Source organism: Henckelia pumila, chromosome 2, assembly GCF_033568475.1.
Source record: "Henckelia pumila isolate YLH828 chromosome 2, ASM3356847v2, whole genome shotgun sequence".
Taxonomy (NCBI): Eukaryota; Viridiplantae; Streptophyta; class Magnoliopsida; order Lamiales; family Gesneriaceae; genus Henckelia; species Henckelia pumila.
Window position 1 is genome coordinate 20958144 of NC_133121.1, and position 26805 is coordinate 20984948.

The 26805-nt window shown below is 34.5% G+C and overlaps 1 protein-coding gene across 1 annotated transcript; it reads left to right on the forward strand.

The window, feature by feature from the left end:
- Positions 1-13921: 13921 nt before the first annotated feature.
- LOC140885173 (ras-related protein RABA5b-like) lies at positions 13922-16342 on the forward strand. The gene is made up of 2 exons (XM_073292123.1): positions 13922-14334; positions 15815-16342. The coding sequence occupies exons 1-2, from the start codon at positions 14007-14009 to the stop codon at positions 16132-16134; spliced, it is 648 nt and encodes a 215-aa protein (XP_073148224.1). The 5' UTR covers positions 13922-14006; the 3' UTR covers positions 16135-16342.
- The last annotated feature ends 10463 nt before the right edge of the window (positions 16343-26805 follow it).

Here is a 26805-nt window from a genome sequence, read left to right on the forward strand (position 1 = left end):
GTTTGTCATCTTTCTAAACAAAAACGATTATCCTTTATATCAAATAACACAATTTGTGACAATGCTTTTGATCTTGTACACATTGATATTTGGGGTCCCTTTCTTCCAATTACAGTTGAAGGTTTTAAGTATTTCCTTACTATTGTGGATGATCACACTAGGTTTACTTGGATATACTTGTTGCGATCAAAATCTGATGTGTCTACCATATTTCCAAATTTTTACTCCTTAGTTCACACTCAATTTAATGCAAAAAACAAATCGGTTCAAAGTGATAATGCACCACAATTTAATTTTACTACGTTCTTCTCGGACACGGGCATTGTTCATTATCATTTTTGCGTCGAACGCCCACAACAAAATTCTGTTGTAGAAAGAAAACACCAACATATTCTCAATGTTGCTCGTGCCCTTTTATTTCAATTTGGTATCCCTTTGTTGTATTGGAATGAGTGTGTTACCACAGCTGTGTATCTTATTAATCGAACTTCTTCTTTAGTTCTTGCCCACAAAACACCTTTTGAAATATTGTATCACAAAAATCCAGCATATTCACATTTAAGGAATTTTGGATGCTTGTGCTATGGCTCTACTCTTGTCTTTTCTCGATCCAAGTTTTCTCCTAGAGCCATCAAATCTGTGTTTCTTGGATATCCACCAGGATATAAATGTTACAAGTTGTTGAATCTTGATACCAATGAGGTGTATATTTCTCGGGATGTTACATTTCATGAAATTACTTTCCCATTTCTTGATACACCTGACAAATCATCGCAACATTTGTATATCCTTGATCTATTTTCTGATCGGGTGTTACCTACACATTTTATCCCAGCAAATCTTGCACATGATTCTACTCAAACCAATGCACCTGGTCCGTCTCGTTCCCAACGCATTTCTTCCAGACCTGTTCATCTTCGTGATTATCAGTGTTATGCTTTTAATCATCACCTCAACACATCTACTGCACATCCCTTATCCTCAGTTCTTGATACTCAAAAGCTGTCACCCTCTTTTTGTGCTTTTATATCAAATGTTTCTTCTATTGTTGAGCCTCAAAATTTCTCTCAGGCTGTTGTGTTTCCATAGTGGAGACAAGCCATGACTGAAGAGCTTCGAGCCTTAGAAAACAATAATACATGGTCTATTGTATCATTGCCATCGGGTAAAACTATGGTTGGATGTCGATGGGTTTATAAGACCAAGTTTTCTGCTGATGGATTTTTGCAACGTTACAAAGCTAGGCTAGTTGCTAAGGGTTACACACAACAATAGAGTATTGATTACTTTGAAACTTCTTTCCCTGTTGCTAAACTTGTTTCTGTTAAGGTTCTGTTAGCTCTTGCAGCAGCCCGAGGCTGGTTCTTGTTCCAACTGGATGTGAACAATGCGCTCTTACATGGAGATTTATCTGAAGAGGTCTATATGTCTCTGCCTCCGGGATATTGCAGAGAGGGAGAGATTTTACCTAGAGATGTTGTTCGTAAACTGCACAAATCTCTTTATGGACTCAAACAAACATCTCGCCAATGGTTTGCTAAATTTTCTTCTACCTTGATACACCTTGGTTTTGTGCAATCAAATGCAGATAATTCATTGTTTATTTGCATTCGTGGAGATGTTTTCTTGGCTTTGTTGTTGTATGTTAATGACATTGTTATAGCTACAAACAATAAAGAAGAAACAGCAGATTTTAAGATTCTTATCAATAGTAAGTTTTGCTTGAAAGACTTGGGAGAGTTGAAATATTTTTTGGGGATAGAGGTTGCATGTTTCAAGAATGGAATTTCTATCTGTCAAAGGAACTATGCATTACAACTGATTAATGAAGCAGATCTTCTTGGAAGTAAGCCAAGAACTACTCCTATGGATGTTAACATGAAACTAAGTCAAGAGGATGGGAAATTATTATCTGATCCATTGTCCTACAGAAGATTGATTGGGAAATTGTTGTATCTAACAATTACACGGCCTGATTTGGCTTTTTCAGTCAATAAGCTGAGCCAATATGTGTCTAAGTCTCGAATTCCTCACATGGAGGCTGCAACCAATATGATGAATTATATCAAGGGAACGGCTAGACAAGGCCTCTTTTATAGTTCAGATACAAATCTTAAGCTTAGATTCTTTTCTGATGCTGATTGGGGAGCATGTTTAGAGACACGAAAGTCCACAACTGGTTTTTGTGTGTTCCTCGGAAAATCTATGGTTTCTTGGCGATCAAAGAAACAACAAACCATTGCAAGGTCATCAGTTGAGTCTGAGTATAGGTCAATGGCTGCAACCACTTGTGAAATTTTATGGATAATATCTCTTCTTAAAGATCTTGGAGTTCATTGTCAAAAGCCGGTTGCTTTGTTTTGTGACAGTCAAGCTGCAATCCATATTGCATCTAATCCTGTTTTTCATGAACAGACCAAACATATTGATATTGATTGTCATATTGTGAGAGAAAAGGTTCAAGCTGGGATCGTTAAACTCATGCATGTTTCTTCAGCGTCACAACTTGCAGATTTGTTTACTAAAGTGTTGCTGCCTTTTCAGTTTCGAACTCTTCTATTCAAGATGGGAGTTGAAAGGAATAAAAATTTTTATGAACCATGATATCCCTTACAGGAGTACATAACATTCATTCCTCATCTTGAGGGGGAGTATTAGAGATGATTTGTTTGTAGTTGCTTAGTCATATAGTGAGGTGAAGATTAGTTGTCAAAGTAGCGACAGCTGTATTAGGTATAGTATATAAAGTGAGGAAGCTTCCATGTAAATATCAAGAATCATAATTCATTTTCTCATAATTGTATAGACGGTTATGTTGGTTCTTCAATGAATTTTTTTCCTTTCTTCTAAAACCTACTATTTTTTCCCGATAGGAATGGTCTTACTTTGTTCGAAATTAGGAATCAGGAGTTGTGCTAACCAATTATTGAATATATACACTATTACTATTAACCAAACAAAACAAATTAAGTTAAACGCCAGATTTCTAATCATTTTGAGAACTTTCAGAGTTTACAGATTGTTTTTATCTCGGATGGTGGAAAATGAAAGTTTTTATTCAATATTAAAGTTTTTTTATTGTGTGTTTGTTGGATTTAATATTTGCTACAAATGAGTTTTATTCAAATGAGGTTGGTGAGGTTTATTCATTGTGTCGACAGTTTTGGTTCATTTGGTTTTTATTATGCATTGGTTGGATTTAATATGTGCTACCAAGTGTTTGAATTGATTCGATCTGTTTTTAACTTTGAATTCGGTGGAATTTTTTTATGTCTTATCAAGTGTTTGTTATGATATTGATACGATACTAACACTTAATGTTAATAGATCATTAATTGCGGTGATTGTGATTTTAAAAACTTTACATGGCTGCTATTACTTATTTCATAAGTAAAACCAGAATTTGCTCTTTAGATAAGTAAAATTTTGGTGTGTCTTTTCCAAGCTTATAGGTTGATTACAGAGTTCGCTTGCTGTGAACTGAAAATTGATCTTCCATTGCGGTGATATTGGTGTGTCATTTCCAAGTTTACACATGAAAAAGATGATATATTCGATCTATTTGAGTTCCAACTTAAATTTTGATTCAATTTACAAAAGTTAAAATAACTCATTTTTTTCTCATCCAAAAATTGTCTTACTTTTATCGGTGTTTGGTTCAGAATCTTCAACCTACACACTAACTATCTCATGCACTCTCCTCACGAATGAGCCACTGGAAAAGTAGTTAGCAAATTTTTTATGTTTTTTCTTATTCAGTATATTTAAAGCTCTTTGTTGTATATATCATTACAAAAGTAGAAGGGATGATTAAATATTAAATCTTATTTTCTTAATATTGTCATTCCTATGTTTTTAACATCATTTTTAGTTTTTAAATTTGCTTTTTAAAAAATTTTAATTTGTGTTTAATGTTCAGATTTGGCTTGCATCCAATTTTATTCAAGTGTTATCTAATGTAAAAATATCAGAACAAGTCCAATCCAAAATATTTAGCGTTTAAAAATGAATTTTTCATTAATTTCGTAGGTTATTATTATTAAATTTATTTATTGTTGGTTTAATGCTTTTACCTAATCTACATTTGAAGTTTAAAATTTGAAAGTTAGGAGTGAGAATCATAACCGATGGAAACAAATCTATTCTGATTATTTTTCAACCGGTTTAAATCTTATCTTATTCATAATTCACACTAACTATTCTTTTTTATTTCACGAATTTAAATAAAATGTTTAGTGTTTTAAATTGCTTTTTCAAAATTTTAATAAATTTATTTCATTTTCGGTTTCCACTCAATCTTTGTATTCAGTATGTTTAAAGCTCTTTGTTGTATATATCATTAAAAAAGTAGAAGGGAATGATCAAATACTAAACTTATTTTCATAATATTTTCATGTCCTACGTTTTAACATCATTTTTAGTTTTTAAATTTGCTTTTTAAAAATGTTAATTTGTATTTAATGTTCAAATTTGGCTTGCATCAAATTTTATTCAAGTGTTATCTAATATAAAAATATCTAATGTAAAAATATCAGAACAAATATATTCCGAAGTTTATATTTCAACTGAAATATGTCATCTAATTTTTGTTCTTCAAACATTTAGTGTTTTAAAATTATTTTTCATAAATTTCGTACGTTATTATTATTAATTTTATTTATTGTTGATTTTATATTTTTACCCAATCTACATTTGAAGTTTAAAATTTGAAAAGTTAGGAGTGAAAATCATAATTGATGGGAACAAATCAATTCTGATTATTTATCAATCAGTTTAAATCTCATCTTATTCACGCTATCTATATATTTTTTTTATTTCACGAATTTAAATAAAAATTTTAGTGTTTAAAATTGATTTTTCAAAATTTTAATACATTTTTTCATTTTCAGTTTCACTCAATATTTGTATTCTGTTGAACTTTGAAAATTAGGATTGAAAATCATAAGAGATAGGAACAAATCTATTTTGATTTTTTCTCAATCCGTTAAGATTTTAAATCACCGATATAATCCAATTACATTTTAATAAACCAATTCTTCCATTTGTTGTATTCATGAACTATTCAATCATTTATTCAGTTCTTTTCCTACATTGAAAATCGGATAAGAAATTCTCTATTTCGAAAATGATGAGTATATTTTGTTAATTTTTGTTATAGTATGAAGAGAATTAGTTGGATTGAAGGTTGAGATCTAACAAAGGTATGACAACATATACTCTTTTATATTTTCTAAATGCGTCGTGTTAAATTTTTATTCAAGTTTTACTATTATAATTTCATCTTTAAATTTTAAGAAATACATAAAATGAAGAAGACAGATAGAAGAAACAACAGTGTTCAGATACATATGTGATTAAATTTAAAAGTATAAAAATAATAATAATATTTTTTGTCGCGTGATTCTCTTATATTTTACTCTTATTTGTTTTTTATATTGATATGAAAAAAATCAGACATGCCAATAATATTGATATAAAAATAATACTACATAAATAACGTATTATGCTTACTGAATATATATTACTTTAATGTAATAGAATAAATTCTCAGATTATAACTGTTATTCTTGCAGTTCTACGAGCGTCGCAAGTAAGAAGACAAGTTCTGACCAGTTGATTTAAATAATTATATCTCATGTTTATAATGAGATACATTTAAAAGTTTTATATTTAGTTTTTATAAATAAGTGAAAAATAGGGGATAAAAGCATTCTTCAATGTGAAGGTGAATATTTTATTCTTTCGATCTTTTTTTTTTAAATAACGGTAGCTACTCAATTTAAAGCATTTATCGATTTTCTAAGATTTTATATTGCTGATGATGTTGATATCAATACAATTATTGTGCTCAAATAATGTGTGTAGTATACCGATGAATATATTTAATATGAGTACATATTACACACAATATTTTTATAATAACAACCTTATCGTATTAAAATATATATTAAATTTTAATCATTTACACACGCAGCACGTATGCCCCGATCGCTAGTATTTTTATTAATGATGTATGATCGATGAGTTTTGAAATTTTTATAATGATTTACATAATAGGTTAATGAATTTTGAAAGATTTATAACGTTTATTAATATATTTTATGTATGCATTTTTCAAAAACAAATTGGTAATTTTTTTAAATTTTTTAACGGGTTGGCCTCTGCCATCTGTGTGACTGTGTTTGATTTATGGCTGGCAAATTTCAGTAAAATTTCGATCCTTTCGGATTCCCAACTCGTCCCGAATTTTTTTCGTCCCGAACTTTTTTCGAAAATCCCGATCCGATCAATTTCGGGATCGGGATCGGGATAGGCAACTCTATCCGACGGGATTCTCGATCCGAACCAAATATATAAATAATATTTTTTAATTAAAAAAATATTTTTTTTATAATTTTCTGTTTTAATATTAATGTTTTATAATTATATATCATATAATTATTTTTTATATTTATATTTATATTTTTTAATATTAACATTGAGTTATAAATTTTTATTTTTTGTTATTATGAATAATTGTATGCTTTTATTGTATTAATTAAGTAGTTTTTTTAGTTTATTTGTAATGTACTAAGAAGATGTTTTAGTTTTTTAATGGTTATATACAAAGAAATTTTAATTTATTTGTAATGTGCTAAGAAATTGTTTGAGTTTTTTCATATTTTTTTTTTAAAAAAAATATTTTCATAGAAATTTTTTTTTAAAAAATATTGTTTGGGATTACCCTCTCTCGACCCGGCGGGATCCCGAACATTCGGGTTCCGACACTTCTCGGGTGCGAGATCGGGAAGAAAAAAATTCTAATTCCTATCAGAATGGAAATCGGATAAGGAGGTTACGAGACGGGTCCCGAACCAATCCCACCCCAGTTTGATTGGATTGAGTTTTCCAACCCGCCAAATTGGCGAACCCAAGCAAGGTGGGAGCAGACCAGCCCATTTGACAAAGCATGTCACCATGTGGGCAACCAATTCAGTCGGACGGGCACAAATGAGACTAAAAATTGATATTTAGGAGGTCGACAACCCAATGAGATGAGCCCTCTAATGAACCTCCCCTCTTGGGCCTAATTTGTGGATGGGTCCATGTAGTACTTAGATCGGGCTAGTGGGAATGGGCCGAGCTCTCCTGATGAAAGGTCAAATTTATTATATGTTTTTACCCTCTTTTCTGTATTTTCTCATTTTCATCTATCCAATATAATCATTATATTTAATGTAGTGTTTGCAACCTTTAAAAATAAATAATTATGGATTTTTTCTTAACAAAAATTTGTGAATAAAAAATATATAATCACTTATATTTAGAGGTTACAAACACTCTCTTGATGACTAGATTTTTAATCACTTCCAACTATATTTTAATATTACGTAGTGTACCCTTTCATGAAAACGCGCACCACCTATCATTTGCGAAATCAATAGCCAAATTCCTAATTTAATTACTCAAATTGAACTTATAATAGTTATCAAGCTCATATTAGATCCACAAATTTTCGAGCTTGAATTAAATCTCCTATATGAGTATATTATCAAGTTAAATAAAGATATTGTATCTTTTCTATTTGTAATCTGAGGAAGAATTAGGGATGTAAATTTTTTTACCCTTTTTTCCCTGATATATTGAAATGAATTGAGAAAAATTTGACCGTCACCCATTTAATGAAATGGCCTTAATTATCTCAAATTAATTTTGAGGCTCAATTTATATTTATTCATTTAAATTTAAACTAGACTCATAAAACTCAAACTCATAAATCACTAAAAATTTCAAAATATAACTCAAGTCATTACATTTGTGAGGTAGTTCTCATTTCTCCAATCTTGCTCTCTTTTAGGTTGTCGTCGTTGGATTGTTGCTAGATTTTCTATAAACACTCCCTGGTGCTTTTGATGTTTTGTCCATGATGTAAACAGGCCCGGATCTGAGGAAACCCCGAAAGGCCTCGCCTCAGGCCCATGTAATTAGGGGACCCAAAAAAAATTATACTAGGTATTAAGTATTTGTCCAAAAAATAGTTTTAATTTAATTTAATTTTAAATAATTCAATTATATTGATTGGCCCAATAAGTTATTTTGGCTTCTGCAATATCAAGGCTTAAAAACGATATTAGGTGAAAGAAAAGAACTTAAATTTTATGTTATTTGATTATTTTACAAACATTTTGAATATTATTATATATTATTTGGTATTTATATTTTAGTTTATATTTTTTGGTTTTTGTTTTAGAAAAAATCTCATTAACTAAAAACAATGCATTGTATTATTTGAGGGTCAATTTTCTAAAACTCGTCTCAACATCAGGCTTAAAAATATTAGGTCCGGCTCTGGAGGTAAATGACAGCTACATAGATTCAAACATTACTAGAGATGATCTGAATCTTCCTAATTGAGGTAGTGAATTGATATTCATGTTTGTGTTGCATATTTTCATATCGTTTCATTATCGTTTTTGCATGCATTCATTTGTTTTAATTAAGTTTTAGTTTGTATTTCATGCATCATGTCTACATTACGCGCTCCCGTATTTATTGTATAGGACGTATCTTTTTGTCGAGGAAAAGATGGAAAAGCTTTTGCGTGAGAATGAATTACGGAGTAGCAATGATCTGAAAATTATATTTAATTTTATAAAAGTCCAAATCCGATCTTCACCGTTCAGAATGAAGTTCAAGATGTTTTAAAGCAGCTGTCCAAATTTCAGCTCAATCCGACAGTTAGATTGTGAGATATGGTTTTTTAAAAATTATCGCTCGCAGCAGAATAACACATGCGAAGCTAAGGCGCGCCCTCCCGATTTATAGGCGCGCCCGCGCCATCCCTGGACGTGAAAAGAAGTGAAAATACGAAGCTAAGGCGCGCCCGCGCTGCTCTGTGTGAGAAATTGGCCGATTTTTGTAACTTTAAAATACTCGATTTGTCGGACTTTCTTTGACGGGCTTCGAGGACATATAAAAGAGATTTAAAAGACACAATAGAAGAGATCAGAGGGAACGACGCAGACTTGGACGGCCGAAGACAGAGAGAAATCTTCTGGCGGCTTGGTTCTTTCTTCCTTGTTCTTAGATTTTAATCTTTTAGTTTTTGTTCTTGGTTAAGGAAGACGAAACCCTTGATTTTATTTAATTTGTGAGATTCAGTTTGTATTTGTTTAATTCAAATTGTGTATCAAGAGTTATTCTGAATTGATTGTCATGCTTGTGTGTAAGATTATAGGCCTGTGATTTCTATACAATCTACTGCTAAATTAGAATTCAAATCCGTAATTGTTTGAAACCTTTGATTTGTGAAGCAACTACAATCAATAATCGTCCGCTTGTGAGATTAAGAATTGTAGGGATAATAATTGACAAGGCTAAATTCATCCGCTTGTGTATGGGTTGTCTAGATTTATCAGTTTTACTAGTTTGAATGTTGTCGTGGGTTTAAATCTGATCGCTTGTATTGGGTTAATTCATTGGTAAGGGTTAATTTAGAACGCTTGTGTCTAGTTAACTAAAATTAAGGTGAAACAAGAATTAAATTTCCAATGGTGAATATTCAATGAGAATTAATTATTTTTAGAGAATCGATGATCAAATTAATAATTTCAAGGGTAGAGTCGACTGATACCAAGACTTGTTTTTAAGTATTTTATTTTGTTTTAAATTGTTAGTAGTTATTTTTTAAAATCCAAAACCTTTTTTTTATTTAATTTCAGTAATTTTAAGAACACAGATAAATTTCACTTTCCTCGTGGGAACGATCCCTACTCTCGCTACTACATGTTTAATTGTTTAATCTGAGTTGGGTTAATTTGGGCGTGACACGACTAAGTGCTACCAAATTTTGGCGCCGTTGCCGGGGAAAAGGCGTTTAATTTATTTGTGTTTTGTTTTTTTTTATTTTTATTATTCCTCCTTGTGCTACTCTGGTTTGTTCGTGCGTGCAGGTGAATCTTCGGAGGAAGAAGAATTTTCATACGACTCAGAGATAGAAAGAATTTTGCTTAGGCGAAGGAGGATTATTGCGGTGTAATACTTCGAGATGTTAAATCAACAAGTATTCCCAAGTTTTATCCAGCAACACAGAGAGCCTTTCTACGCAGCATGGAAGAGATTCAATGATTTAGCAACCATCATCCGGTATCGTGATTTTTCTAACTATTCTCTCCTAACATATTTTCTTGGTGTTTTGGATGCAGTGACAAGAAGATGGGTAATTGATGGAGCTTTCACAGCCGGTATTTCAATTTTTTGCCAAGATTATGAGACCATTAGACACCTGATGGATGATATGACAGAATTTGACTATTACCAGTATTCACACTTTCAATACCCAGATTTTACAGACCAACCATTCGAGCTTCAACAGGAGGTGGGAAGTTGTGATCAAGGGGTCTTACATCCGCTAGAGGATATAATGAGCAAGCTTGTGGCATCGACTGAGGAAACTATAAAAGATATGAAGAAGTCTAGATGCGACCTTGCGGAGCACATAGAGAATCTCAAGAGGTCAATTCTCCAGGGACACATCGAATAGGAGGTGAAGCAAGATACTCAAGCAGTGACCAACCCAATTTGGTTTGATGATGATGACTCAGAGAACCAGGATTGGGAGTGCGAATCAATTCCTGCTGAAGATTTAGAAGTGCTTGAGTCTTCTCTTCTTATTGGCCCTCAGCCGGAAGATGTACTGAAAGAAATATTGGTTGATGGAAATATGTCAGAAAAGTGCGAGGATGACGCGGTTCAAGAATCTATCGATAGGAGCTCATCGATAGTATTATCATACACACATCCCCAATATCCTGTCCTTCCATCAGTACCTGTTTCAAAGGATTTTGGCTTCCGAGATCCAGTAGAGATATTCTCTTCCCATGTTTACCAGCTTCAGAGTGTTGTTGAGGTGACGAGCTTAATCTGTTTACATCTAGCCAAGCTTGAGGGCATATGGAACCAAGACTCATTTGTGGTGTCATATGACACTTACTTTGGGCGTCTGCCGCTCTTTGTAGTGCTTCTGAGAGTCAAGCCGATGACTGAAAATCAAGCGCTGGCTGGGAGGCAACCCAGTGTCTTTTTCCTTTATTTCGTTTTTGTTTGTTTTGTTTTTTGTTTTATTTTCTTTGTTTGTCAGAACCTAGCCGCCCCATCCGCAGTCCAAAGTTTCAATAGGAATCTTCCGTTATTCAGCCAGATATCGAAGAGGAAAGCGTCAACAATTAAACCAGGGGAGTATTATTTTGTTTTTTTTTCGCTTGCATTTTCATCTTGTGTTTGCATTTGTGTTGTTAGTGCTAGAACATTGAGGGCAATGCTTTGGTTAAGTGTGGGGGGAGTTTCATTCGTTGTTTGTCATTTTGTTCTGCATTTGTTTTGTTGCGTATTTGCATATAGTTTGTTCCGTATCATTTGTTAATTTGTTAGTATTTGTCGTGTTACATAAGTAGGATGGAAATTGATAGCCTATGAAGAGATTGTGAGAAAATGTTTTTTTTTGTGAAAATTTGCTCTTGATTGGATATGAGAAACTTGAGGTTGAGTTGTGAATAATCTTTTGCACACATGTTTGACCAGTGAACTGTAATGATGTATTAGACGAGTTGGTGTCTGTTGGACCATTGCACGACAATAGGTATCTGTGAAACTTGATAGTTTCTTGAACCTTGATGATTTTTTTATGTGACACCTACGATCTTGGGCGTACCTAAAAAAAAAAAAAAATTTATAACTCCATTCGGGCCTTGACAGAATTGAAATCCTAAAAGAGCAAGATCAAGGCTAAGTATGCGGATTAAATGGGGTTGATGCTCTCTATCCGGGCTATAGACGAGGGGATTAGAAAGAAAAAATAGAATGATTTTTCGTATCCTAGCCAGTTATAGCTAAGTCAGCGGGTAATTATTGGGGCTATTGCAATACCGGGTGCAAAATCCGAAGGTACATAATTTTATCTCAAGAGAGTTGTGTTGTGTTAAAGGGTTGTTGAGAGGAGGGATTCTTGAGGGTGAAACGTACACTGATATGTCTTAGGTCGGCGAACAGTCTTAAAATTTTTTCTTTTGAAGTTGCACTAGTTGGAATAACATGACACACACACACGTTTGCGCTTAACTGAAGGTGTATCATTGAAAATCGAGAGTATTCGTAAGCTTGTTTTTGTGGGAGAAACTTCATTGAGGCTATGGTGTCATGATCCATCCTTACTTATGATTGTTTTGTTTTATTTGCATATTGTTTTGCATAACTTGCTCGAGGGCGATCAAGGAGTAAGTGTGGGGGTATTTGATATTCATGTTTGTGTTGCATATTTTCATATCATTTCATTGTCGTTTTTGCATGCATTCATTTGTTTTAATTAAGTTTTAGTTTGTATTTCATGCATCATGTCTACATTACGCGCTCCCGTGTTTATTGTATAGGACGTATCTTTTTGTCGAGGAAAAGATGGAAAAGCTTTTGCGCGAGAATGAATTACGGAGCAGCAATGATCTGAAAATTATATTTAATTTTATAAAATTTCAAATCCGATCTTCACCGTTCAGAATGAAGTTCAAGATGTTTTAAAGCAGCTGTCCAAATTTCAGCTCAATCCGACGGTTAGATTGTGAGATATGATTTTTTGAAAATTATCGCTCGCTGCAGAATAACACATGCGAAGCTAAGGCGCGCCCTCCCGATTTATAGGCGCGCCCGCGCCGTCCCTGGATGTGAAAAGAAGTGAAAATACGAAGCTAAGGCGCGCCCGCGCTGCTCTGTGCGAGAAATTGGTCGATTTTTGTAACTTTAAAACACTCGATTTGTCGGACTTTCTTTGACGGGTTTCGAGGACATATAAAAGAGATTTAAAAGACACAATAGAAGAGATCAGAGGGAACGACGCAGACTTGGACGACCTAAGACAGAGAGAAATCTTCTGGCGGCTTGGTTCTTTCTTCCTTGTTCTTAGATTTTAATCTTTTAGTTTTTGTTCTTGGTTAAGGAAGACGAAACCCTTGATTTTATTTAATTTGTGAGATTCAGTTTCTATTTGTTTAATTCAAATTGCGTATCAAGAGTTATTCTGAATTGATTGTCATGCTTGTGTGTGAGATTATAGGCCTGTGATTTCTATACAATCTACTGCTAAATTAGAATTCAAATCCGTAATTGTTTGAAACCTCTGATTTGTGAAGCAACTACAATTAATAATCGTTCGCTTGTGAGATTAGGAATTGTAAGGATAATAATTGACTAGGCTAAATTCATCCGCTTGTGTATGAGTTGTCTAGATTTATCAGTTTTACTAGTTTGAATGCTGCCGTGGGTTTAAATCTGATCGCTTGTATTGGGTTAATTCATTGGTAAGGGTTAATTTAGAACGCTTGTGTCTAGTTAACTAAAATTAAGGTGAAACAGGAATTAAATTTTCAATGGTGAATATTCAATGAGAATTAATTATTTTTAGAGAATCGATGATCAAATGAATAATTTCAAGGATGGAGTCGACTGATACCAAGACTTGTTTTTAAGTATTTTATTTTGTTTTAAATTGTTAGTAGTTATTTTTTAAAATCCAAATCCTTTTTTTTTTATTTAATTTCAGTAATTTTAAGAACACAGATAAATTTCACTTTCCTCGTGGGAACGATCCCTACTCTCGCTACTACATGTTTAATTGTTTAATCTGAGTTGGGTTAATTTGGGCGTGACATGACTAAGCGCTACCATGAATCTATTTGACTACCAAAAAAAAAATTATTTAACAAATAGATTAACAATATTAGGCTTTTCACTTCACTTATAAACTTTGCAATTTATGAATTTCACGTGGACTTATTCATGGAAAAGAAAATAAAGAAAAAAGACGAAACAAATGTATTATTATTTTTCCAAAAAAATAAAATAAAATAAATGGAAAGATGACAGCTACAGATTTATTACCCGTGAATTACGCAGCCACACCACAGACATTTACACTTGCGCCACTTCTTCCCCATTTCTTCCATTCTCAGCCTTCAAACACCCACACAACACAACAAGCAATGGGGGAGGAAGGAGGCGAGGAATACTTGTTCAAGATTGTGGTAATCGGTGACTCTGCGGTGGGCAAATCGAATCTTCTGTCACGATTTGCTCGAGACGAGTTCGACCACCATTCGAAGGCCACGATAGGGGTCGAGTTTCAGACCCAAGTGGTGGAGGTTGACGGCAAGGAGGTCAAGGCTCAGGTGTGGGACACCGCCGGCCAGGAGCGGTTCCGGGCTGTTACGTCCGCCTACTATCGTGGCGCTGTGGGGGCTCTGATTGTGTATGATATCAGTAGAAAGCCCACTTTCGAGAGTATCAAGCGGTGGCTCGATGAACTCAACAGTATGGTTTTGAATCTCTTCTCTCTCTCTCTCTCTTTTTGGGCGTTTTTCTTTTGTTCTATGTGAGTGTTGGCACAATTAATATATTCATATTTAACGAATTTCTTGAAAAAGATTGGATTTTTTTAATGTTTTTTTTGGTGGGGATTAGGCTTTCTATTCTGGTCTTAATGTTTTGTTAATGTTATATAATGAATGCATAATTAGATCAAGAATTGGTATATGGTAGGATAGTGTTCTTGCGTTTTTTTTACAACAAATTCAATGTAGGTACTGTTGACATTTTTGGAATGAGGGATACCTTCACTTTTTCCTAAATTAGGATGGTTTTTTGGTAAATGGATCGATGTTTGTGTCGTGATTCCTACATTGCAGTAAGAAGGTCGAATGTGATTGAATTTCATGTAAGTTTTTCGAGGATTTAAGAGTCTACTATCACTATACGCAAGGTATAGTGTACTTGGTTCTATGTGAACTCATTTCATGAAGTAGACTCTACTCTTTGATTGAGAATTGAAGGACAAGTGCTTAATGGTTTTGTGCATATTCTATTTGAGTCGAGGTTTATCGGTGTAAATCGTTCTAGTTCGTTGCCTTTAGATATTCTCCTCCAATCTACCGCAAATTATGAAGGAAGATGTCAATTTCTTTATTATTGTCATTGATAAGATTTGTTGGGGTAGCTGAGTCTAGGACAAATGACCAAAATTACTCCCACCTGTATTCATTAAAGATCTTTACATCTCAAGTTGAAGTGGACACAAAAATGTTGCTTATATATGTATTTAAGTTTTCGTGCCCATCATTCATAAATGTGGTTCGAATTTTTGGCAATATACGTTTGCTTGTCTAGATCAATAATTGTATATTCTGTTCATGTTGAGGTTAGGTATACAAATTGGTTTGTCAATTTTTTATTTTGTTTTGTTTTGGAAGTATGTATTATCCTTGATAACAAATTTTAAATTTATTAGTACCCTTCATTTCTCATGAAAAATAAACAATTTCGGTGGCAGAATTTGATATGAACAAAACTGTTATTTCCAAAAGCACATGAGCACTTGAACCAAACCACACTGGTACAAGTGATTGTGTCGGGGATCTCCGAGGATTACTTCACTCCAGGCCCGGTTCAATTAGTAATTGAAATGAACGGAGAGGTGGTGGAACGCGTGAAATGGGGCACCTGGAATTAATATATATGAACTATAGAAATTTTTTTCTTATACTTGATCCAAGTTTCGAATATCAACAAATATAAGGAAAACTACTATAACAACTCAAATAGTCCGATAACTAACATTTCTTGTGAAGTTTAGTTAGCATTTTGTTGGTGAGTCGGAAATTGTTCATTAAGTTACTGTTTTTTGGTGGCTGAATATATCGAGGAATCTTGCTAAAACAGGTGCAAGAAGCATTTTAGTTAATCTTTTACATTCAGGTTTGTATTATTGAACTATTTTTTACCTTTGATATTGCAGCCCATTGCGACACTGCGGTTGCAAGGATGCTAGTAGGAAACAAGTGCGATCTGGAGAACATCCGAGAGGTGAGTGTGGAAGAGGGCAAATGCTTTGCTGAAGAGGAAGGACTATTCTTCATCGAGACATCTGCTTTGGATTCTACAAATGTGAGAAAGTCTTTCGAGATTGTTATTCGGGAGATCTATGACAAAGTTAGCCGGAAAATCCTCAAGTCCGACTCCTATAAGGCCGAATTGTCTGTGAATCGAGTTAGTCTGGCTGACGGGGTCGATTTATCTAAGCAAAACAAGAGTGTTTTCTCTTGTTGTTCGAGTTGATCCCCTCGTATTTCCCCTCCCTTGCAGTGATCTTCCCTATAGCACTCCTTTATTTTTATGTTTTGCTCTGTATTAAATGAGCTTTTCTTGGATGCCCTTGGCATCATTTGATTTTTTTATTTTTATTACTATTATTATTTTTGCATTAAGTTATTAATGGTTTTTTTTTTACTGGAGATACCAATTACCATCTGAGATTTTTGCATGTTATTCGCGTTTACATATATTTGATATATTTTTGGTTCTTTGTAAATGTGTTGATGTAGAGAAAATTCAATTAATATATCGATTAACTTAATAAATTATGTGTAAAACTTGAGAAAATTAATTAATATGAGTAAATATATTTCGATTGTAGAAAAGAGTTGCAACACAAAAATTTTTTATCTAACGGGCAAATTTTGTGGGGTGGGTCTCTAACTCAGAGCTGTATTTATGAGGTTTGACGCAAAAAGTGAAAAATAGGTTTTCTTAGTTCTTATTACGATAAATAATGTTAAGTTTACATAAATATACTAAAGAATATATTACATCCCTAACAGGGGGGATCTACTGTAGGGCGAAGGAGGGCATAGGGATGGCAACGGGGCGGGTTGCCCAAACTCGTCCCGCCTGACCATGGATCCGGCGGGTTCAATCCGGATTGGATCCGCCAAATTAAATATAATTTAAATTATATTAAATAAAAATTTTAAATAAATTAAAAAATTAACAAATCATTATTAAAGTGTGGTTACCATGCACCCTAGGGTGCATCGTAACATTTTTCTATATTTGTCTACACAATATACATTATATACATATAATATAAGTGTGGGTGGGTGAGTCTATCCAAACCTGAAACCCACCCCAGATCTGTTGACCTGGACCCATTCCATCTCACCTCATCCCGACTTGTTTGACCTGATTTGAACTTGCCCCAAACGGGACGAGTTTCATACGGTGCCGAGGTAATATCATCCTTAATTAAGATTGATATCGTCTCGTAATTGGTAAGATTCACTCACAAAAAACCAAATATATGTGAAGAAACATTCAATATTACCTTAAAGCTTGAAAGTTATATAAGGCTCTGCTTGGATGAGTGGATTTGGGCTGATTTGGATTTCAAATCCACAGCCCAAATCCACTACAACTGTTTGACAGGCCCGTATATTTGAAATTTCAAATCTATTGATTTGGCTCATGGATTTATCAATGGATTTGAATCCTTCGCCACAACCGATAATTTGAAATCTTCTCCGCGTTGCTTTCTTCAAGCTTTTTTCTTCACGACAGCGTCCACAGTGGTGCCTCTCATCTCCCACTTAGGGATGAAAATGGGGCGGTGCAGGGACGGGGATGTCTTCCCCATCCACGTCCACGTTCACGAATTCAAACCCTGCCCCAATCCCCATAATTTATTATCGGGGATTCCCATCAAAGCGGGGACCAAGTCCTCATCTCCGTCCCCATACCCAAGAATATGTATATATTATTAATAAATTTTATTATAATATATATATATAATATTAGTAAATTTTATTACATAAGAATAAAAAAATTATTATTAAATTTTATGATAAAATACATAAAATATTTTGGGTAAATATAATATTAAATTTTAAAATTAATCAAAATATTTTAAATAACAAAATTTTAAATAAAATACTATATATCAAAAATTTATTAAGAATAGATTTGTTTTCTAAATTTATCAAAATAAATAACAAAATATACATAGATTAATATTAATAGTTTATATGTCTATGTAACAGGAAAAAAATTTGATACATAAAAAAATATAAAATAAAGAATAGTAATACTTCTAATTTTAATATTTATAAGATTTTAGATATTGTAAAATTTGATAAATAAAATATTTGAACACTTTATCATCATCATAATCATAATTATCATCATTATTATTATTATTATTATTATTATTATTATTCTCTGGACGGGTTTGGGGATGGGGATATCATCCTCATACCCGTCTCAATATGTTGCTGGGATTTTTTAAAATCTTCGAACTCGAACTCATACCCGAATATTCTCCTCCGAACCCGCCCCGTTTCGAATTTTTTCCGCGGAGAAAATTGTCATCCACACTCTCCTTTTTCTCGAGGCTTTTTGGGTAAAGATATAGGGACTGAATGGGATTTTATTCGCATTTCTTGTTGATGTTGTTCGGATTAACGTCGAACTCTCGAAATTTTGTGACCCCTTGAAGTTAGTGTAGCTTGGATTTTGAGATTCTTGGTATTGCATTACATGGATTTGAATTTCTGTTTGGCTCCTGAAATTTCTGTCACCATTTTCATTTCTTTGACGCTGACTTGTTTTGTGATATTATATTTATGAACTCCAACTGTTGTGTGTTCCTATACTAGTCACAAATGTGAGATTTTGATGATTATTTTGTGTCTACTGATGGTATAGAATGTGAGATATTGAGAAGATGGCAGTAAACTTGATGAGATGATTGATGATTTTGATATAATGCATAAAATGTTTCATTCATAGTCAAAAAAATATAGTACAATTTGATCATTGTCCAGGTTAGAAATACATAAATTTGCTTGAGAACTTCCCAACATTTGCTTGATAATACTGTACAAACGTGATAATCAATTTGGTATAACTTCTTTTTAGGCATTTCACTAACTTAATGTCGGTATGTATTGTAGGTGAATTTTCTTGATACTTGATACTGCATAAAAAAAAATACTCCCATTTGCTTAAAAAAGTTGTTGGATTATTATAAAATGGAGATTAAGAAGAAAAAATTACAAGAGACCGCCTATACCTTGAAATTTTTGGTGATTTATTATGGCAACAGATTGGTCGTGTACTATTTCTATAGATCTTGAGATGTTTGAATTAGATGTTTGATTCATGTTTAGACTTGGTCTCCATGTGAGTTAATATTTTTAGCAGTGTTAAACCAACTTTTTATAATGTATATAGTTTCTTGTTGTTCTCATTCATGATTGTTATTTCAATATTGGTGTTTTTATTGAATTTTCACATGTACTTATTGTTACAACAATGATCTTCGAATTGATTGTTTACCAATAAAACAAGTTGCAGTACTTGTTTCTACTCTAGTTCTCTTCTCGACTCTTGGAGGGTGGTTTATCTTGCCATCACCTATTTTCTAATGGATTTGGGATTGACCTAGGAGCCAGTCTGCCAGAGATCTGGTTTTGTGTTAATGTTTGTTTATTTTTTTCATGACTAAGTAATGTTTGACCCGAAAGAGATGTGCTAATGCACATGAATTTCTTTTGTGATATGTTATTATGCTATATGATATATCCTTAAATATTGTTCTATTTGAAAATTTAGCCATATGATTGCTCTATAGTTGTTTGTTATTATGTTGAATTCGTAAGTTTCATCATAATGTGATCGAGTCATGCTAGTAGCTATGATTCTTTGTGTCTTGAGACTTTTTTTGGATCCTAGTTGCTATGATTCTTTGATAGAAATATACGTGAGTTCAAGATTTCAGTTTGTGTTAACAAGTAAAGCTTCATATCTATTTTGGAGTGATGTTTTAAGGGACCGTTCCAAGATTTCAGTTTGTGAATATATTATTGGTTTATATATATTTTGTTATAATGCAGAAATATTTCTTACATAACTAGCAAGATGAAAAGAGGAATATCAACTATTCATAGGCTTGATGACTTTCTTACCGAAACTCAACAATCCATTCGTGTTGGTGATACATCGAGAGGAGAAAATTCTAGAGGTAATAAATATTTTGCATTTGAATTTTTTAAAGTATACCTATGATTATGTTTGTCAAATCATTTGGTTTCAATATAGCATGTCGTGTTTATAAGTAATAAATATCAACTTAATGGGCTTTTACAAATGATAGTGTTAAAATAAAAGACTTGTTTATTGGTAGGTGGACCATGAATATCATAAAAAATAATCTGAATTATCAAGAAACTGTATCTCATGGAATAGAGACATCGACAATAATTTGGCTAGATTTTTAATTGATCAAATGGATCAAAGAAATAAATGTGATGGAGATACTTGGAAACCCCAAGCTTTGCAAGCGGCAGTGACATATTTAAATTCCAAAATGCATCTTCAGTTGATTAAAGAGAATATAAAAAATAGACTCAAGGCTTGGAAGAAATATTACAGTGTTGTTACAAATGTTCAAAAACAAAGTGGATTTTCTTGGGACGAAGAACAAAAAATGATTGTTGTGACATCGGATGAATATAATTCTTGGAATGGATATATTGTGGTATGCATATTTTGTCATATTGTTTTCTTATCCATATTAATTAATATACAAATATTTTTTTAGCAAAAAACTTATAAATATTTTATTTCTTTTATGAATAGTCGCATCCAGAGGCCAAAGAAATACAAAATAGAGCAATAGAGAATTGAAATGGTATTGTGCTTCTATGTGGAAGGGGTGTGTCGATGCTACAGTGGGGGGTATTACCCCCACTGCAGCTGTGTGGCCACACATGCATTTCATGTGGGCCCCACATGAAATTGGCCAATCAATGGCCTTGATCCTACAGAAGGGGTAATACCCCATCTGTAGGAATGAATTACCCATGGAAGAGATAGAGCAATCGGTTTAGGAGTTGAAACGTTTGATGAAGGTGCCAATGCGATGGAGGAGGATGAAGAAAATGAGGTAAACTCCACACATAAACGATCACGACGTTCAAACTCATTGGATTCAACATCCAATAAAAAGAAGAAAGCAAAAAAAGATGATTTGGTTGAGGTTGTTGACAAGATCTCTACATCTTTTCAAGAGTTCGTGGCGAGCAAGAAAAAAAAAAGACCAAGCGGTATTGAAATCATCTTTTGAGTCGGTTAGTTGATATTTGGACATTGCTCGGATGATTTAATATGAAATAAATGATTTTTCACAGGATTGGATTATTCGAGAAATACTTGAAATATTTCTGTGGTAAATTAAGTGTTGGTTGAGGTACGTATGAGCTGTTTATATTACGATGTCTATAATGACATGTAATGATATTAAGTATTTTGTAATGAGTGATAACGTGCTTTATGTTCTTATGTGGATTATATGATTGCATTCACTCATTTACATTGATTGTTAATATGTTTAATTGAGAATAATCCCTATTTTCTTCTAACTCTCCGAAATTATCTTAATTGACTTTATTTGAGATAATCAGATATTATAGAATTAGAGGATCGACTTGAGTTTGATCAGGATCCTTTTTGAAAATTTCGGATTTTTCAGAAACTAAATTGCAAAATTAGACTTTATTAGATATTTATACTTGGTTTGACTTATTCTTCACTTCACCTTCTCCTCCAAGTCGCCTAACCTCCATTGAAGATGCCCCATTTCACTTTCAAGCTTTTAGATTTTAGTTTCCGGCCGATTTGTCCGTTAGAATTTATTTCTGAAGGCAGATTAGCGATCACGGCTGCGAGAGTTTCGTTCTATAGTAAGTTCTTCTTCGATCAGCTAGACTTCTATTTTTGGATGTCTTTCGAATCGATTGAGTTTCGGTTATGTTGTTCTTGACAGAGTTCTTATCGTTTATTCTCAGTCGGTTTGGAAATAGAGCGTCGTTCAGATTTGTTATGAAATTTCTTGTGATTTTCGAAAATTGGAGTTTTGAGATTTGTTTGTTTTGAGTTTTTTTTGATGATTTGGTATTGATTTGAGTTAGTATCATTATTGTACTGATGTCTGTGTTTCCGGTTTGATAAGAATATAGTCGTTATGCCGCCGATTTGAGTTTTGGACTATAGTTTAGATGAATTGGTTTGAGCCGTTATGAGTCGAGTTTGAATATCGTTATTGATCTCAGCCTTATTATTTATTTTACAGATTCATTTGAAGGCCGGGATTTGCGAGATTTCAGAATTTGAATAGTTCAAGAGATTGAAGACGGTATAGTATCGACCTTCTTATTATCGATAAAGGATATTAGAATGAATCTTGATTGAGGAATCGTTGTTGTTTTCAGGTTTTGGAGCATCGACGTACTGAGAAGAGGTAAAAGACGACTTAGATTTGAATGGAACGATTAACTCGAATCCGACTTGATTCGAGTGTTCCGGAGAAATCACATACTTGCATGTTATTTGATTACTTGGATTATTGAATGAGTTATGCTTGCACTTGTATTCATATTGAGCCATTTGAATTCATTCATTTTGATTTAGACGATCTGAGAATTATAATAGGGGGCATTGGTAGGCGATTTACTGCAATGACCGACTTAATCCTATATAGTTGCTCCAGAGTCTAGAGGATTGAATTATACACTATCCACCCCGAGTGGAGGGTCGGTGCGATTTGTGTGATAGTTCATCCTCGGGATCCCAATAGAGGAAGAGAAGAGTTGATTATCTTTTGATTATCCAGACTTGATAATCCCAGAGTTTAAAGTCATGCATTTCATTTTAGATTCCTTCTTGAAGTACATGACTGAGATTTGTGTATCATGCTTGAGATTATATATCATTAGTTGATATATTAAATGATATTGCATGTTTGTCTCTTTTTTCGGGAATATTATTCTCACCGGATTATCCGGCTGTTGTCTTGTCTTTGTATGTGTGCTTGGCAACAGGTGGGGCAGGACCAAGTCAGAGATCGCATGGCTAGGTGGTCGAGTTGATAGAGTGAGACCTTGGTGTTTTAGAAGTCGAATATGTAATCAAACTTAAACTGTATTCGAACTCGTTATGTATTGTATTGAATAAACTAGACTGTAGCATGTTCTACTAGTTTGAGATTGTATAACTCTAGAACTACCTTGTATTGAATTATGCATGTCGATTGGAGTGAGTTATGCATGTTGTATATTGAGATTTGAGGTGTTGTGTTGCATATTGAGGAGAGTAATTCTGTTTTTCTGTTCTGCATAATTGTGCCGCTCGATCGGTTGATTATTACCGATCGAGCGAGCACCCCTGAGCTGAGGCAGAGAGTTGGGCATTTTGTGTCCGCTCGATCGGTAAGATATTATCGTTCGAGCGGGGGCCTTTGAATTTTTTTCGGGCAGTCCTTGGGTTAACCGATCGAGCGAGCTCTGTTCTTAAAAAAAATTATTGCTTCTTATCTTTGATCTTGTATGCTTAATTGTTGTATTATCCGAGATTATATGTTTAGAACCGAGGTCTCACATTAAGTGGTATCAGAGCGATAAGTTATTGGTTGAACTAGAGTGAGCGGGGTAGATCGAGTCCGCGTGTATTGGCTCCTCGCATGTGATTGAGTTATTTATCGATTATTTAAATTTCATGCGAGCATGCTTTATTATGTGAGAATTATCTGAATTACATGATTATGTGATTTAATTTATAAAACATGGACTACTTGCGATATAATTATTTTTGTTATCGACTGGTATCCGAATTCTGAGAGGTTGAAAGGGCACCGATTGTAGCGATGAGATATCTTATGTCCTAACCTTTGTTTATCAGATGGGTCCTCGTCGAGTTATTAACAAAAACCCACCGCCAGTTACTCCTCCGAACGAACAAGCTAGTACCGAAACTGTTCAGATGGATGTCACAGCGACGCCTATGGAAACCTTGCTGAAAAGGTTTCAGTAGTTTAATCCGCCTTTGTTGCTGGGTACAGAGAATCCTGTTGACTGTGAGAGCTGGTTGGACGACATTGACCAGTTGTTCGATTCCCTTGACTATTGTAATGACCGCAGAACCAGGTTGGTTATTCATCAGCTGAGGGGTGTTCCTAAGAACTGGTGGATCACGACGAAGAGATCCATGGAGAACCGAGGTACAACTATTAACTGAAATATGTTCAAATCTGAGTTTTATAAGCGGTTTTTCCCAGTTTTGTACCGAAAGGACAAGGGAGCCGAGTTTTCAAATTTTAGGCAGGGGAATTTGAATATTGAGGAGTATGTGTCCAAGTTTGATAGTTTGCTGAGATTTGCACCGCACATTTCCGACAACGAAGAAGTCAAAGCTGATCAGTTCATTAATGGTTTGAACCCTGACATCTTCACGCTGGTAAACACTGCTAGGCCAGATAATTTTGCGGATGCCATGAATCTTGCAAAAGGAGCTGAAGCAGGTTTGTGGAGGCAGAAAGGAGCTCCAGTTGTTCCTCAGCAGCCTAGTCAGTTTCAGAACCAACCATCTCTTTACCAAAATCAATCTTTTCAATTTCATAATCAACCACCGAGTTCTGATGGTGGTAGCAGTGGAGGTAATAAGAAGGATTACTATCATCCTAAGGGGAAACAGTTTAAGAAGCACGGAAGCAGTTATTCCAGCTCTAGTGGCTCGAGGCAGTTCGTATTGGGACAGAGTTCGGGTCAGTCAGGCATGTCTTGTGCCAATTGCGGAGGTCGTCACTCCAGTGATCAGTGTAGAGGTATTTTTGGAAGCTGCTATATCTGTAACCAGGCGGGGCACTTTGCCAGATTGTGTCCTCAGCGGGGCTCTGAGCAAGCACAGAGTGGAAGTTCTTCGAGACAGACAGATCAGCCTCAGCAGCAAGCACCTACGGTCCACTCTTTCCAACCTCAGCAACAGGATAGACAGGAAGGTAGCCAGCATGCGAACCAACCTACCAGACAGCAGGCATGAGTTTATGCTCTGACCGAGGATCAGGCTCAGACTGCACCCGATAATATCATATCAGGTAAACGTTCGAATTTGGTTTCCTACTCTTATTGACGGATAGATACTGGTGAGTCTCTTGCCTTCTTATTGAAGAATCTGTTTTATGTTTATCGTGCCTCTAAATCTTGTCGGGTCGTTCGAATTGATGAATGCTCCTGCAGTGTTGTTAATTTTTCTATTAACCGGATCTTTCCGAAGTATTAGTTGAAGCTAGGAATTCTTATCGATGATTTGCTTATCTTTTGGAATGAGAATTTTTCTGATCATTCCGAGCTTTTGAGAATCGTATTTCAGATTTTGGTGTCGAACAGTTGTATGCTATTCTTCGATGTCTGAATTCTTTTTGGATCGAGTTTTTTTCCTTGATTTTATGATCTGGTGATGGAAATTTCTGACATAACAGCGCCCCAGTATACTGATTTTCGGTACTGATGATCTTTCAGTACTTAGCTTTTCTTCTTATCGAGATTTTGGATGTACACTTATTCAGAGAAATCGCGCTCTAGTCTAGACATCGAGATAGTTGAAGACGCTCGAGACTCAATGTCTGAATTTGGACTTTGAGCTCGCAGCTGTAAGAGTGGGTGCCCAGTGAGCCAACTGTGTGGCTATGGGCTTTGATGACTCTTTGTATAAACAATCTTTTGTTTAATATTATTTACACTTTTATGGCAATGACTTTATATTACTTCATATTGTTATATTGTGATATACTATTGTTGTTTTGATAAAGACCTTGAATATACTATAGTGTATGTAAGATGTGGTAGAACATGGAGATGTCTATCATGAAATACATCTTATAGTCACTGTATATTCTAAAAACCGTTCCTAGTCGATTGAGCCGTCCGATAATAAGGATAAGGATCGCTCGAGTTTGAGACTAGCATTTGCGATGCGGAGTACCACGTTTCATTGGTAGGGAACATGGAGATGTTCGAAGCATGCAAATGGATATTCATAGGATGAATAATCGAACTACCCTATCCGGACTTTCCAAGTGGTTATCACTTATCGAGTGGATAAAGTCCGCGGTTTTGGTTGTACACCATTAGTCCTTACGACTTGAAACATCATGGAGACTCTATATGCTAGTGCTGTGCTTTGACTCGTTTACCGACTCTATGGGGGTCATCAGGTGTCGAGATTGGGTACAGTTACGACACATATAGGAGTCAATGCATTGTTGTCAAGGATTCACCACATACTTGCGAGTGTGGATATCCTATGCGATCTGAGGAGATATTAGTGTGACAAATCTCTGGCCAGAGTACTTGATGTGATTTAAGAAATGGTTTCTTAGTAGCACATGCGATGTCTCTAATTTGATCTTCAAGATGCATTGCATAGTTATCGAATCTTGAGCGACTCTCGATATACCAATGGTTGTTGATTCGATCGGGATATATGGATGAAGGGACCGTACTGTACGCTAACCAAAATCTACTGGTTCTTGTAGGCACTATCAGTGATACCTAGGGAATCATGGGGCGATGTTGCTAGGCGCTTTACCATGATTCGTTGGGCAAGTCGGAAAGTGTTGTTTCGAGTCACAAGGAGTTGTGAGCCCACGGCTAGCTGTATCCCTGAACCATTGAGGGTCACACAGTGTAATGGAGTTTTAATCCCCGTTGAGATAGTTAAATTTAAAGAGTTAAATTTAATGAACTAAGGAGTTGGACTTCTTAAATAAGAGTAAGGGAGTAGGATTTCCTAAAATGACATAGGGATGGACATTTTAGGAAACCACTGAATTCGGATTCAGGAAAATTTATTTTGACTTTAAAATGTGCAGAAATGGTTTCTGTGCACATTGGTAAAATCGGTTTATCAATCGGAGTCACGATGAATTTTATATTAATTTCTGAACGAGCGGGCTTTGCTTGTCGGGCCTCAACTTATGACTAATGGGCCCTAAGGTGTTAGTGGCCTGCATTATAAATAAGTTATTGCAGTACAGAAATTAGACACAACAGCTCATAATTTTTGAGACAGAAAATCGAAACCCTCCTCTCTCTCAAAAGTTTTCGGACGTCCCCTCCCTGT

What these genes read in the sequence shown, in the direction of transcription:
- LOC140885173 (XM_073292123.1), top strand. Translation starts at nt 14,007, where the DNA reads ATGGGGGAGGAAGGAGGCGAGGAATACTTGTTCAAGATTGTGGTAATC. An exon ending in GTGGCTCGATGAACTCAACA is followed by an intron (nt 14,335 to 15,814) that starts GTATGGTTTTGA and finishes TTGATATTGCAG; the next exon opens with CCCATTGCGACACTGCGGTT.